The sequence below is a fragment of the Pezoporus wallicus genome, unplaced genomic scaffold (genome assembly GCF_028554395.1).
Source record: "Pezoporus wallicus isolate ANWC-B61680 ecotype Strahan unplaced genomic scaffold, APGP_CSIRO_Pwel_v1 contig_5785, whole genome shotgun sequence".
Taxonomy (NCBI): Eukaryota; Metazoa; Chordata; class Aves; order Psittaciformes; family Psittacidae; genus Pezoporus; species Pezoporus wallicus.
The window spans coordinates 4,854,909-4,870,741 of NW_026641150.1; the positions used below are offsets into that span (position 1 = coordinate 4,854,909).

General features: G+C 39.7%; 1 protein-coding gene across 1 annotated transcript in view; it reads right to left on the reverse strand.

Moving 5' to 3' along the window:
* Positions 1-982: 982 nt before the first annotated feature.
* Positions 983-15,833, reverse strand: part of SLC9A2 (solute carrier family 9 member A2) — a 33,935-nt gene continuing 19,084 nt past the window's right edge. The window contains exons 6-12 of the mRNA XM_057422330.1: positions 13,071-13,160; positions 11,700-11,770; positions 9,200-9,361; positions 8,496-8,592; positions 7,466-7,597; positions 5,506-5,596; positions 983-3,452 (exon numbers count right to left, since the gene is read on the reverse strand). Coding sequence (XP_057278313.1) covers positions 3,082-3,452; positions 5,506-5,596; positions 7,466-7,597; positions 8,496-8,592; positions 9,200-9,361; positions 11,700-11,770; positions 13,071-13,160 — 1,014 coding nt within the window. The 3' untranslated portion in view covers positions 983-3,081. The remainder of the gene's footprint in view (positions 3,453-5,505; positions 5,597-7,465; positions 7,598-8,495; positions 8,593-9,199; positions 9,362-11,699; positions 11,771-13,070; positions 13,161-15,833) is intronic.

Consider the following 15,833-nt stretch of genomic DNA (forward strand, 5'->3'; position numbering starts at 1 on the left):
TCCCTACTGCACCTAAAACTGGAAAATTGGACACTGTGCTTCCTTCAAAAGGCAATAAAATCTCAGTACTACACAGTGCATTGAAGAGTCCATCTGGAAACAAAAAAGAATTGTATGTGGATTTGGCAAGTTTCCCTGTCACTGTTGGAGATGTGGTTTCCGGAAAAAGTGAAAAACACGTTTCCAGTCAATACATGACTTTCTCCATCAGATGGTGCTCGAGGACAGATTTATTTGGCATTTTATTCTTCAGCAGACAAACTCTCATTAATACAACAGAAAGGAAGTCTCCTCTGAGAGCTAAAGTTAGATAGGCTTTTAGAAAGATCAGAAAGTGCTATTGATCTTGTTTTTCTTTTGCAGGATAGGAAAAGGCAAACCCCTGACTCAAACCAGAGCAAGAGTTGAATGAGGAGGGTGACCTGGGACACAGACTGCGTCACCTGCTGCTGTCATTGCTACTGAAAAGGAGAACACCCAGGAAAGCAGTTCTCAGAGGTGGTGAGGGTCTAGACCAGCACTAGCGGAAAAGAGCCTGAAAAAGGTGGGAAGAGCAGAAGTTGGGAAGGGAGAGAGCACTTGCAAGGAGACTTGTAATTCTGCTTCACTGCATAACCATGCTGGATATCTGCCTTGATACTTGTATTCTGTGGATCTCAAAGTGCTCTTTAAAGGTAACAATGTGCTAGCGTGTTTCGAAGCACCAGGAACTTATGACCATATTTGATAAAAACAACCTCCAATTTGATCTGCTTGTGCTATGGGACATTCACTTTCAGTACCAGTGATCTGAGCATGCACTGTACTAATGGACAACCAGCAAAGCAGTAAGGTTGCTGAAACCTACGTTCGTTATTTAAACTTGTGCCATAAAAAATGACAACCATTTGAAAAAAGGCAGCTTTCCCCAGATATAAGCCAATTGCTTGGTCATTGCCAGTATATGAATGAGAAAACTCCAGAGGGAGTAAAATAAATGCTGATGTACAACATTATACATTTATTTATTTGGTCAGATTTCAGATGGGCCTGATATAAAACATCTAAACAGTCTGATATGCAAGGAGGATGTGGTTTCAAAACTGAAATCCAAACTCAAGGTTTTTTTCTTATTCAGAAAATAAGATCATCCTGATAATGCAGTGACAGAGGACTCACTGACAATTTTACTGATAAAGCATGTTTTCCTGTTGCAAGACAAATTTAAATTTGTTTTTAAGGCTTGTTGGCTTTGTTTGAACCCAGTTTTATTTCCCTACAGGAGATTAATATTGTCTTCTATAAAAATCATTTGTTGAAAAGAGCCATGAACATTTGACTGAGATTTCAAGGGTTCACACAGCCATCCCTCTGCAGCTCAGACTTCGCATTTGACACACAGCAGAAACTTCCATAGCTGGAACAGAGGAAAAAGACTAAAAGACCTGTGCCAATAAAAGAGTTTAGGAAGGTTTGACATTTCAAATACATATATGAAATAAATATTCTGGAAAAGCTGTTAGAAAAAGGAAAGTCTTAAACCCACATTATAAAACTAAGTCATCAACCCCACCCACAAACATTTGAAAGAAATCTACCCTGTGATTTCAAAAGGAAATTCTGATTTTTAATAGTTATTTCAAAACAAGCTTAAATAAAAAAAAGAATCTTATTGCCCACAGATTTAGAAATGTGCTAATGAAAAAGAAAAGTTATGACTTCACAGTGTACATTCTTCAATGAAAGTTATCAATCTTGTAACAAATAGAATGAAAATGATTTCTGCATTCTGCTGAAATGTGTATCTGTGCTAAAGCAAGCTCAAAACTTAAGACAGATTAAGTGGGACAGAAAGTGCAAATTCCTGAGAGCTACAGTTAAGTATCATTTATTTTAATGCACCCTCCCTTCCCATATGCACTCAAATGGCAGTCATTTACACTAGGATGAAGAAGTCCGTGTTTCTTCTGGGTGTTATTAAGGTGCTCAGTGACTTCAACTGATTCCAGGGCCCCACTGTGCTACTTTTCTGTACAAACAAATCAGATGGAACACTTTTGTTCCTTAGAGTGTATAGCTCAGACAAAGAAAAGATTATCTTTTCCCTTTTACAGATGAGAAAACACAAAGTAAAACAAGTTGACCAGGATCACAAGCATGAGTTTAAGAGCTTTCTTGAGCCTCAGTGGTCCCTGACTCAAACAGACTGCTCGCTTTGTCTACATGCAGCACTTTGCAACTATTCTACTGCTGGGCTTGCACTGCAACCAAGAAACTAAGGTGCAAAAAGCTGTTTTTAATAAGTACATTATTTATCCGCTTGGAGTTTTCTCTTTTTAGGGCTTCTGGTGCCCTGCTAGGTGCTCTCAGCTTTTGTTGACATTACTGAAAGTCAGATTTCCTTTGGTGATCCTCAGTACCTTTCAAAGGTAACATATTGCCAAAAATTCAGGAAGTAAAAATTCAAGCTATTCAGGTCTTGTCTCTGTTACCGCTCTTTTCTATAAACTGTATTTGCAGTCCTGCTCCTACAGCTTATTCCTTCTCTTCTTCCTCTTTTGCTGCATCACAGCTCTTCAAACAAACTGCACTTCAGGAATATATTTATTCTTCTTACGAAGTCTATACGATAGGTGCATTGTGCATTTTCAGTGTTACTCATAATAAAGCTCTGGTTAAAACAAGTATTATTTGATTATAAATAAAATCTGAAATGATACAATTTTTTTTTTAAGAATCCATTCATCACCAGACTTTCAACAATGATTTTCAGTGGATAACTGGGTACTGAACAGCACGACTTGGTTCCACAAGAGATGATGTGATAAGGCACATTTCCATCCTGTCTTAATAGTGGAAATAAAGTAATTAAAGCATTGCTGTAAGTTATTTATAAAAGAGATGATTGTTTTTATATCTTCAGCTTTGCAGTTGCTCCAGTACTCCTTTCACTTAGTTGATGGCATTGACTTTACCCAATGGAAGTGGTTAGATCCACATTGAGGCTTTTTTTCTTTTTTAATGGCTCCCATAGTCTGATCAGATAGAATCCTAATTTGACACATCCGTGGTTTATTACCAATAGTTTTCTTTTTGCCACGTTCAGTATGGCTGGTTCTCAGGCTTGTTTCTCTGCCTCTCCCCTTGCGATGCCTGCCTAACTAACCGCGGTGGTGGCACAGGTCTTGCTGACCCATGGTCTGCAGTCAGATCTTCCCTGCTCAAAGTGCCAAATCTTGGTCTCGTCAGCAGTGGCTGCCTGAACCCAATGGATGGCTGAGGCAAGGCACTTGGCTCCTGCTGCTCTCCTCGTCCATCCTGGCTCCTGTCAACTTCATTCTTCCACTCCACCCTAAACTCAGGCAGTGGCCTCTGCTGTCTCAGTCTCTGGTCTCTCAAGATTTTCCCTGCTCTGGGTCTTAGATTGAGCACTGTGGTAGCAGCATCCATCTCAGAGTCGCTGCTGTCACCCACTGTTAATGGAAAACAAAATTAAAGTTTTAGGTGCAGAATATTACTTTTTCAGGAATATCTGAAAAACAGTATACTGAGCACTAGCAGCCATAGAAGAATGATTCCCTATGTTTCCTAAGTACAGTGCTTTCTGATTAGACTGGTAATAGGCAGTTAACTCTGCCAGGACAGAGGATAGATTTGACTTACAAATATCCTTCCCCTCAAAACTGTGCTCTTTAGAAAGCCCTTACTCAGCTGCTCCTTAATCACCAGGTGCCCCTCCCTGTTTGAGTTGACATTTCCCCAGTTCTGGCTCTGGACATGGAAAAATTGGACATGTCTCTCTCTGAGCTACCTGGCTTCTAGTCTCTGCTTATGTCCAAGCAGGATACAAAATTAAGATTTCTCACCCTCATATACCATGAAATCTAATCTGAGGCTTTTCTAGAGCACAACATGTACAGGGGATCTAGAAAGCTGAATTTGTAAAAGGAGTGTCTATATTCCACTGAGCAAAGGATCTCCCCAGGTCAGTGTACAGACGGGAGGAAACACCATCCTTAATACCCCTGAATGTACTGTATCAAAGAAAATCCACAGGGCAAATCTCACAAGTTGAAAGTGCAGCACACTCCTTCACCCCCTCACAGCAGGGTAGAAAACGGTCAAGAGAAAGATGGCATAATCATCAAGCTGGCATAAAGGCTCTAGGGCTCTAAAATGACCACTATTGGGTAAACCAAGCTGACAACTTTCTGGATGCGCACATGTATATGTTTGCCACAACAGACTTATTTTAAATTGATAAACATCTTAATCAAAACTTGCACACTTCAGTCATTTGATATCCATTTTAACAATCATTTATGACTGCCTCAGTTCTATTCTTAGACTTAAGTCAGATATGATGTTTTAAATATAGCAAAGCAAAGACTTGTGTACTGTGCAACTGTCAAAAGAACGTCTTCCATTGGTAGCCTACATTTTATTTCTTTTAGAAAGGCGAGGAAGAGGTCAAAAAAATGTATCACCACATAATTGTCCATTCACCCAGATAATTATATATCAAGGAGGTTCTTTGTCAGATTGTTTTTGCAGGCCTTTTCCCCCTAAATATGTCAAATAATGTATTTTTTGACAATTGAATAATCTGGAGGCACATTTCCTCTTTAATTCTTGGTGACAGTAGGTGACCTCTGCAGACATAACTACAGAATAAAAGGCATTCTACATTGAGGAGAGCAAAAATGTAATTATTAACAGACAAAAGCATGGTTATTGCTCAATTAATTTGAAAAAGTGGAAAATATTGGGGTGGGGATCAGGAAATTTTTGTGACTGTGCAGAGATTTAATCTTCCCAGCAAGAGATCTTGATGGTCGCTTGTCACGAAAGGAAGCACTCCTGAGGAGTGCATGGCAATGCAACCAGTAATAATCAAAAGTAATATATAGAACTGGGCAAAGTTTTCACATCAAATGGTTGCCTTAGTTTTCTTTTTTGTTGTTGTTATTAGAATTCAAGAACTCCAATATAAAACATTTGTGAGTTTAGGCAGAAAAAATAATATAACATGTTGGTAGTACACCACAGCATTTTGAGAATTTCTTCATAAGAACTACAAACCAGATCTCATGTCCTCATTCTCCTCTCTGGTTTGGTTCTCAGAGCACTCTCCTTTACCCTGACCCCTGTGAGAAAAGAAACCAAATAAGCCTATAATCCAGAAGGGAGATCTGGACATTATGGGATAAAGACAAGGAGAATGAGCCATGGCACTGTTTCTGGTGCTGCAGTGTGTCAGGCTGCTGCCTGCTCATATGAGGAGATGTGCTGGGAGGACTATACCACTGCAGCATTTGAACTGGAAAAGCCCCACAAAACTCGGCTTGCTGGGCATTTCTCTACACTCAAATACCTGGTTTAGAACCAATCGCTTCTAATGTTCTAAGATCCTTGCTAAACATCCAAACCTAGAAATATGCTATGAAGGTATTAACACTAGAATGAAAACATGTACACATAAAATATTTTGTATTTATTTGAAAACAGCAGAAACTTTTCCATTACCTCTGGAAGATGTTTTATTTCTCACTCGTAGTTTCTCTGGGAGTTTAGTGTTTTTAGGAAGTGAAAGGAATCTTTTTGTATTTGCAGCAGTCTGTGTGGAAAGAAATATAGGAAATGTTAAGCTATTGCAGACTGAAGTAGCTGCATAATGCATGTTAAAGTACATGACTAAGGCTTGAGCAGGTTTATGTAGCTAAAGAGTTGGAGATTAGCTAATATGTGATCTTTTACTACACACTCAAGTTAACACTGATTGCTGGTTGACATCTGTGCTAACTAAGGTAAAGACTGAATAATCTCAAGCATCTTAATCAAAGAAAAGCCTACTGATATGCCCTCTGAGATCAAAGTTTATAAATGTAAGCTCTCTAACCTCAACTTTACATGTACCAATTTTCCTAAAGAAGCAAACGCTGCCAACATGGCATTACTTCATGCAGTTCCAGTTTGAAACTTATTAGTCAGCTGCAAAAATCAGGTTGAGACTGAAGCTCAGGCACTAATTTGTATTCTGATCCTGCAAGCACTTTATACATATAAATGACTTTATACAGTTGACTAATCACACTGGTGTTGATGGGGAAGTTGGGTACCAGCATGATCATTTACCAGTTCAGGACATAAAATCGCTGTTTTCCCCAGACTAAGCTGTAAAGCTGTGGGAGCACACCTCATACTTCCTGGAACATGAGAGGTACTTTCCAGGACAGATTGCATTTTTTTTTTAAAGCCAAAAGTTTCTCAAGGGCATTCTTTCTTACAAAGATTTTTAAAAACCTTTACAGTCTACCAGCTCTCCTCTGCTTCCACCATTCATTGCTGCACATTCAATGGGAACCTGAAAGTTATTTTCCATGAGAGATTTTTCCACTTCAGATATTGTTGTGCTGCTCAAGACTGCTCTGCTTCCCTCCATGGTGGATTTACACAAGGATAATTACTTTTAAAGTTACAGCCTGTGCATTTTAAAAAGCTGATGGATACCCTGTTTCTCTCCCTGCCCGCAAAACGTCTCAATCCTGCTGAGTCTCTTCATTATTCCACCTAGTAAGTAACTTATTCGTATGACAAAGACAAAATATGTAACTGTGGTTCAGAGATAAAAAATAATTCAGGAATAAATTTATTGTCACAACTGACACCATAATAGCCCTGATAATGATCACAAATGAGATATAGTGCCTATCAGGCACATCATTCCAGCCTCAGCTGCTGAAGAGCAACTCTATCAATGAGGACAACAGTCACTAAGTACTTCTGTAACAGGAAAATACATATTCATAGGGTGGTTAATTTCTCTGATACGCAAAATGGGAAAACAATTTAGGGGATCAGCTTCCTTTCTGAATCAGTGTGCTCCACTCAAATATGGTCTGAAGTTTACAGTGAAGGTACTGCACGACTGCATCAGAGAGCCAAATATTATCATACAATACCATTCCTTGTAAGTGGAAGGGGTTTTCCTATTCTGTGTCAAAACCTGAAGTCCTGACTGCATTTTATGAATACTGAAGAGCCCATAACATTTTTCAAGTGAAAAGCTCATTCTGACTCAATTGAAAGTTCTCTTTCCTGTATTTTAGAGCAGTAGCTTTGTGTATCTGAAAGTCATTTTTGACCCTGATCATCAAAATACTGATAGAGAATACTGACCATACCTTAGAAGTACACTATGTGAGAGCCTGTTCAGCAACTCTGAAAATTATGTCAGCAGATACCTGAAAACTTAAAATTATGTCAGCAGATACCACTCCCATATCACATTCTACAAGACTGAAGCTTTGCTGAAGGGGTCAACAAGAAGTCCATGTGTGCAACTCAAAGTGTTAAGTGTGACATTATATGTGCAGTTGTCTTCCAAATCCAGGATTTATTTTTTCTGCATTTCAGAAGATTTTCTTTCTGCATGACATTTAGCTATAAAGAACTGCTTTCTACGAAACAACCAAAATGCAAGTACCGGTCTTTCTCTTGACAGGCTGTTCGTTTTCCTCAGGCTCTCCCTGAGGCTGTGCCGCCGACGGATCAGAATTTCTTTGGCCTGCTTTTCATTTGCATCTGCAGCCAGACTGTGTCGGTTATATGACATTGTCTGAAAAATAAAAGCAGTGGTCACACTCTGAAAAGCATAATGTCAAATGCATTGAACTATGTACCCAGTGCAAAACAGGCTTTTTGCTTTAATGTTTTAATAAGCATCATAAATCCTTGTGAACAAAATCATACTGCACATGATTAAGAGCAAGAACAGTAATTACGCCAGCATTTTTTTAGTCATCCCGTTCACAAGCACCTTTTTTTGTTTGTTGCTTTTTTTTAAATTGCTGATCTTTATAATGAAAGAGAAATACGAAAAAGCTGGCTTCCTACAGTGTTCACCCCCTAATCTCACTAGCTCATTCAGTATGTCAGTAGCGGATGCACCTTGGAAAGCAATGAGTCACCTAGGGGGAAGTCATTTTTACCTCCAGCAAACTGAAGCTCGCTCCACTTTTGAACGTTTTCCAAGGGCTCAGGCATTCAAACTCTTTAGCCCCAGGAGGATAAATGTGAAATGTCCTTTTGCTTTTATTTCACTATTTTTCCAGCTCATCACCTCTGCTCTTAATAAAAACAACTTCACCACTGGAGGCAAATGGAAAATCTAATCCCAAATCATGAAGTGACCAAAATACTGATGTAAGTAGACAGTGTTGGGTTGAATTTGCACCTATGATTCTCTTTAAATAATGTAAGCAGATTGCAGATAATATGACAAAAACATTAAGGTGTATCAACAGTATAATATCAAGTAAGCTACTTACATAAAAGAGTATGAATATGTTTCTGTACGTATGAAAGGATATGGATTCATAGGCAATAAAGTAAGTAACAGTGTTAATTATTGTGATACGGTACAGCAGATGTACTAGCCCAAAGATACGTTAGGAAGGTCATCAGTATATTCAAAGAATATTGGGATATTTAAGTATGCAAAAATTCATTCTTACTCTATGTCGTATTTGGTAGAGATTCTTTGTTAGTATTTCCCGCATATTTTCCATTTCAGTAGGAGAAAGTGGCTTTATCTTTCCTTCATGATATTCACTGTGGCAGGATTAAAAAAAAAGGTAAATAGAGGAGAGTGGGACAGAGAGAGAGAGAGGAAGAATTTTATTTTTATGATTGAAAACTACATTTGAACTATTTCCTTTGTTAGAGTTGGAAACAGCATTTCAAAGCAACTGAGGAACAGATGAAAACATAACATGTCTAGGAATGAAAGCTTGATCTCATTTGAGTCAGTGGTAAGGCTCAAAACTCAGCCTCCAAGATTTGATAAAAATTACATTCAATTGTAAATTTGATAAGGTACTTTTCAAAATGCCCCTCAGGCTTCCCTTGTAGCTATTCACAGCAGATGGGCAGGCACTGGTTCAAATCCAGCTCCGCTCAACACAGCAAATCAATGTTCCCGTGAGCAGCTGCCCTTGTAAAATTACACACCCCAGAAGAGCACAGCTCACCAAGCATTCCATGTGTGAGCTGCAGGCAAAATGCTCTTGTTTCATATCTGCTTAATCTTCAGGTGACATTTGGACACAAGTGTCCCAAGTTAAAGTAATTATTTGATTATTCTGCCTACAGACTGGGCTGTGAAATATATTACGTGACATAGCTGAAATGCTTGGCCATGCTGGCATTGCTTACTTACCTGAGAGACACTGAAGATGGGACCTTACTTATCATTCCACTCTCTGCCATCTCAATGGCATGTTTGATTTCCAGCTTCTTGTATAAAGAAACAATGCTGGATTTGGGCTGGTTCTCCCGGATTAGAAGTCTTCGTAGGTATTTATTGTCAAACTTTTTAAACCTGTATGTGAGGCAAACCAACCCAACCGGTTAATTTTTATGTGCATATTAAGGAAAGCCAATATACTGTAGCTAATGCAATTGTGAAGGCTTTTCTTACCTGGGAATGCGTCTGTTCATATTAACAACCTACAGCTAAGTAACATAAAAAAGGATCAAATTCATCTTTGTTTCAGATAGTCTTAACCTGTGTTTTGGTTAATACATTAATGGACAGTCTCCCTAGCTAACTTTCAGGTATTCTGTGTTATTAGATAATATTATTTTAATTCTCCATTTTCTTGGAGACAAAGAGAACATTAAATATTTACTGTAATAACAAATAGAAGGTCTAAATTTGCATTGCTGCTTTTTCTTTGAAATTTAGCTTGTTCTGGAAGTTCTCCCTTTCCCCAAAGCAACTGCAACCCTCTTGGATGCTTAGAGAAAAAACATTCATTACAGCCAGGGTGATTTTGTTTGTCAGAAAGTATTCTGCCCTCTGGACATTTTGACATTATTCTTGAATTTCGGTCTGAAGGTCATGAAGAGGTGGGACAAACCTTTGCTCCATAATCTGTTCATTAAAGATCTCACACAGACTGAAGAAGAATAAGGCTGAGTAAAGAAAAGTTGTACCCATGTCATGCACCTGTCAGGAGTGTCCTCACTGTGCTGCCCTCAAGTCATTTTTAGAGGGTTCTTCTCCACCCTTCCTGATGGTGCTGTTTCTCTGCGTATAAACCACTTAATTCTTGTTGGAGCAGTGACTAGAAGGTGGGTGAGTAATGCCCATGCTTTGGGTCTAAAGGATTTGGGTGTTAAAAGAGTGTGCTCCTGAGAAAAGGGAGTTAGATCCAAACCAATGATGATGATGATTCAGCAACTAAAATGAAACATGAACAATTCAGGTATTGCCAGTAGTAATCTTCTTTACTAAGTGTTAAATAATACCATCAAGAACTGTGGAGCTGCCTGCCATTAGCATGTCTCATGTACCTCATGCCAGCTACTGCCTTATCTTAGAATCATAGAGTCATAGAATCGTTAGGGTTGGAAAGGACCTGAAGATCATCTAGTTCCAACCCCCCTGCCATGGGCAGGGACACCTTACGCTAAATCGTATCACCCAAGGCCTCGTCCAACCTGGCCTTGAACACTGCCAGGGATGGAGCATTCACAAACTCCCTGGGCAACCCATTCCAGTGCCTCACCACCCTTACAGAAAAGAATTTCCTTCTTATATCCAACCTGAACTTCCCCTGTTTAAGTTTTAACCCATTACCCCTTGTCCTGTCACTACAGTCTCTAATGAAGAGCACCTCTCCAGCATCCCTATAGGCCCCCTTCAGATACTGGAAGGCTGCTATGAGGTCTCCACGCAGCCTTCTCTTCTCCAGGCTGAACAGCCCCAGCTTTCTCAGCCTGTCCTCATACGGGAGGTGCTCCAGTGCCCTGATCATCCTCATGGCCCTCCTCTGGACTTGTTCCAACAGTTCCATGTCCTTTTTATGTTGAGGACACCAGAACTGCACACAAATACTCCAGGTGAGGTCTCACAAGAGCAGAGTAGAGGGGCAGGATCACCTCCTTTGACCTGCTGGTCACGCTCCTTTTGATGCAGCCCAGGATATGGTTGGCTTTCTGGGCTGCAAGCGCACGCTGCTGGCCCATGTTCATTTTCTCATCAACCAACACCCCCAAGTCCTTCTCCACAGGGCTGCTCTGAATCTCTTCCCTGCCCAACCTGTAGCTGTGCCTGGGATTGCTTCGACCCAAGTGTAGGACCTTGCACTTGGCATGGTTAAACTTCATGAGGTTGGCATCAGCCCACCTCACAAGCGTGTCCAGGTCCCTCTGGATGGCATTCCTTCCCTCCAGCGTATCAACCGAACCACACAGCTTGGTGTGGTTCTTCCACATCTTCCTAGAGAAAGTCCCAAAGCTTTTGCATGTTTCCCATCAAACAGGAAACTAACCCCTCACTTAACACTGCAAAGACATACAATTTGCAGGAGGAAAGCTGGATGGGATGAAAGGCTTCACAGAAATACAGGAAATGCTCTTAAACAGTCAGAAAAAGGGAAAGGACACACATCCTCAAGAGGTACCATACTTCACCCTGGGATCAGAGGGCTGCCTTTCTTCCCAAACGGAGACTTTGTTCTACTTGCTTGTGGTTTAGTAAAGGACATTGTTTTGCTGCTTTCCCTTTGTAACCCACATGTTCTAAAAACAACCATCCACTTTCAAGAACAAAATGCTGAAAATGAAATACGATGCCCAACAGCCTTTGTTTGCTGCTGCTGAGCCAGTTCAGCCTCTTTTGTGTAACAAAGAGATTTAAATGCCATTCTTACTTATCTCTCCAAAAGTTGTGACCCCAGTGTCCACACACATCTTCAATTCCAGTCTTCACATGGTCAAAGAACTAAAGGGAAACATTGGTTCATTACATAAGCTTATAAACATCACCTGGCTTGCCCTTAGACATTATTAGTTTCTAACTTACTTCAAAACAAGCACCTGGTCAGAATTCAGGATAATGCTTCAGTTTAACTAAATACAGTCTAACCAAACTCAGACAGACTCTGATTTTGCACCTGGAGCTTTCTTTAGCTCACAGCCCCAGAAGGACAGAATTGAGCTGCTAATATCCTCAATGTCGATTTTGCTGAGCTTCTGTCTGAATCTGAAGGTTTTCCCCATATTTTTACTTCTTTTAAGTTCCCTAACCCCTCAAGGCTATGTCTGGGACCTCTCCAGGGACTTCCCCAGGCCTGACAGTGAACCAGGTATGACTTTGCAGAGGAGACAGCTTGAGTGGGCAGCAGCTCCCCACATCAGAACCGGCCCATTGGGATGCACAGAATAGGGCTGAGATAACCAGCATTCAGGTCCTGAGCTCTTATTTTAGGGAACCATGGTTTAGCCTCACCTCAAAGCATCCTCATTACCTAATATTTGAAACAGATTGTTCCTCAGCCTATTACGAATTACAAAAGAGTGAATCAGTTCAGCTAAGATCTTCCTTGATCCCCAGAGGCAGCTCATTTAATCCAAGTACTATAGTAGGATCTCTTAAACTCCAGAGGAAATCCTGATACACAGGTCCAAAATATAAATTCTAAAAGGACAGACTTTTAGATGCCTAGATTAACTTCTTTGCTGAATACAGCTGTTATTATTCCTCATTTTTGGAATTCCAAGCCACCTGCCATAGTTATGCTGCAAGAAGACATACATTCAAGAATATACGTAGCTAATAAACCTCAATAACTGGAGATATACACATACCAAATACAAATCCATAAAGAGGCTGATGATGGGAGAGTTAAGTTTAAGAGTGTTTAGCAGTTTGCATTTGTTTAGTTAAACTAACTCAAATGCAAGGTAATGTAATTGCCTTGGCAAACGTTTCTTTGTGTAACAAATTTCCAAAACAACATGTACCTCATAATGTGAAACAAACTAGAGAAATTTAATTTACATCAAGAAGTGAGCAATTAAGAAACTGAAGATTCAAAAACAGTGATATGCAATAATGCTAATTTTAGTAATTGTCAAAAGTTAATATAAGCTTTACAGTTGTTGTGCTTATAACAGCTAGCAAACCTAAAAGAGCACGTGCTTCTCTGTAATACTGTATAGTGAATCCTTGCCTTACTGAAAGACACCTGGAATTTCATCTGTATGCGGGTTTCATCTATGACACTGAAGCTGCAACGTACCCTGTTATAAATTTCTTCACTGACAGCAGGCTGCTTTTTGTTTGACCTTTTGACATCAAGAAACTCCACCAGTGGGCGAATTGTTATTCCCTGTAAAGAGAAAAAAAAATACATGTTTTTTCCATAAACATACAGAAATAAATAAATAAATAAATAAATAAATAAATAAATAAATAAATAAATAAATAAGCCTGGCAGTCTTTTCCATCTCTGCCAGAGCACTGAAAATGGCTGTAGATAGCTTTTTAGCTCTGGATACACTTTCACCTTCCTAACCCCAAAATCCAGCCTGGCACAGTAATTATAACAATGAATTTACTCTTGTCATCAGCAGGTATGCACTTAGCTAGGAAGTCCTTGTCGTAACACAGACTCCATTAATACAACAGAAGGAAGAAAGGGGCTCCGTAGAGCTAAGTCCAAGAAGGGCAACTTGGCAAACCCCATTCAGGATATGTCACTTGCCCCATCCATTTTTAAACTTGGTTTGTTGGAGGTTTTTTCAGTTCTGTTATGTATTAGAAAAACCCTCACTTTTTTTCTGAATTAACAAATGGATCCCACATCATTCCAAAACAAACATAGAAATCCCTGTTTTAGTGATTACTTCCAAAACAGGTACTCAAAGATGTGTCAACAGTAGCACTAAAATTTCTATTCAAGATCATGACGCTAATGCTTTTGTCTTTGTCTGACTATTCTCAGAGAAAGAACAGAATGTTTTGGCTATCCCAGAATGATATAATAGTTTTTAATAATTATTTGTGGAAGAATTGACATAATTCGCTTATTTGTATAGGTGCACTGGCACAAGGGAGGGGAATGAATCCATCATGGTGTTAAGATCAGTCCCTACTGTCCCAGACAACCAGGTCACATATTTCTTCTCACAACTGAATCCAGCTTTATCTTAAAAGTAGTTAGGTTTCTCTGCCCCATTGCTTATACTAGAACACTCATCCTGAACTTCATTGTTCTCGTAATCAGAAAGCTGCTTCTTAATTGCATCATGGTCACTTTGTACCACTTTGTTCTTGTGCCAGCATTTGTCTTTTTAGTTTAAATAGTGTTCCTCCTTGGGTGTTCACTCCCTCATATAAACATTAATTATATTGCCTCTTCTTCATTTTGCTAAGGCCAAGGCATTCTGGTCTTTCACGTGACAGGCCTACCAGTCCCACAATCACTCTAGAACATGACACTATTCTCTGATGGCAATACCTGTCTCAGTATGTCTTAAGATCAGCTACGCCTTTATTCTGCTCCCATGGTATTGGTGGCTTAAACTCTACCCCATTATCAGTTAGTGTTTTTTTCCCTATTTTTTCCAAATGAAAAGGTCTCATTTCATAAGAGAAATCCCTAGTAAGAGAGTCCTAGCAAGATGTTTGCACTTATTACTGCTAAACTTCATTCTGTTTCTACCATATTATCTCTGTTATTCTCTTCTTTCTACATAACACCCCATCTCACTGGAACCCTAAGAACACCTTCCAAAGCCTGCACTCAAGAAAATGAGCAATAAAAAAATCCTGTGTTCATGTGCTATGGTTAGTAATGAGAATATTAAACTAAACCTTCCCCAGGAACCCAGGTTGAACTTCAGAGAAAATACCAGGAGAGGCTGGGGAATCTCCAACCATAGAGATATTCAGAACTCGACATGTCCCCAGGCACATGATTTAGCTTTGAAGGTGGCCTTGTTTTGGGCACAGGGTTGGACTAGAGATCCCCAGAGGTCTTTCTGACCCCTCCCTTTAAAAGAGAAACTGTCAGCCCCTTCCTCATTCACTTTACAATTATCCTAATGTCAATCTAAACCTCAGTTTAATGAGTAGTTAAGCTAACAATCTCCTATGTAGTCCCCTTCCCCAAAGATTTTACAATAGTGAAGTTGGATGAGATTACTCTAGAATATAAACTGGCTTATTAAAGAATAATATCAGGCTTCCCTTTGGTAAACCATGTTGCATTTCATAACGCATTCCATTTATGTCTATATTTTAAATTATTCTACCCTCCAAAATCAATTTTCACAGCTTACATGCTAAGGTCAACTAACAGATTTCCAGCTGCTCCAGCCACCTTTTCCCCTTTCCTAAGCATAAGCACAGATACTTCCCATGGCACATTTATCCATTTAAAAGACAGGCTAAAAATTTTTTTTCCACAGACCTGTAATTCCATGTACTCGCCCTCACATCACTTTCACCTCTCTGGATAATGACTACCTTGAGATGTTTATTTGAGGGTCTTTGCCTCCTCTAAGTTTTGCTGGTTTCAATCATTTCCCTCTCTCCTGGTCACTCCTGACCAGGCCTCCATGGCCACGTTGACACCAGAGTCCAGTTCCTTACTTTTTTCTGCACAACTGGTTTTTTTGGATGGTTGTCCAGCTGGTTTGCAGCATCACTGCCTAATACCTAGACTCAAACACTCCAGTTCATCTCTCAGTGCCCTCAGTGTCTTCAATCCCCTGCTCGCTGTGCACCATATCCAACGCAAACTCCTGAGAAATGCACAACTTTAAATATTCTAACAAGGAATTAGTGCTGGGGCTGTACCGAGATTACGCTTTATCTCTACCCCAACCTCACTAGGTCTTAAATGCTTAATGCTACTTACACGTTAGCACAAGTACTTAATATCTGGCATTCTTTTGCTACCTGTCAGCGGTCTGCATAGCATTTTCTTTTAAACTATGACCACAGAGAGTACCTTCAAGTATGTTCCTTCCAGTACATTTGGATTTTTATGCACTGC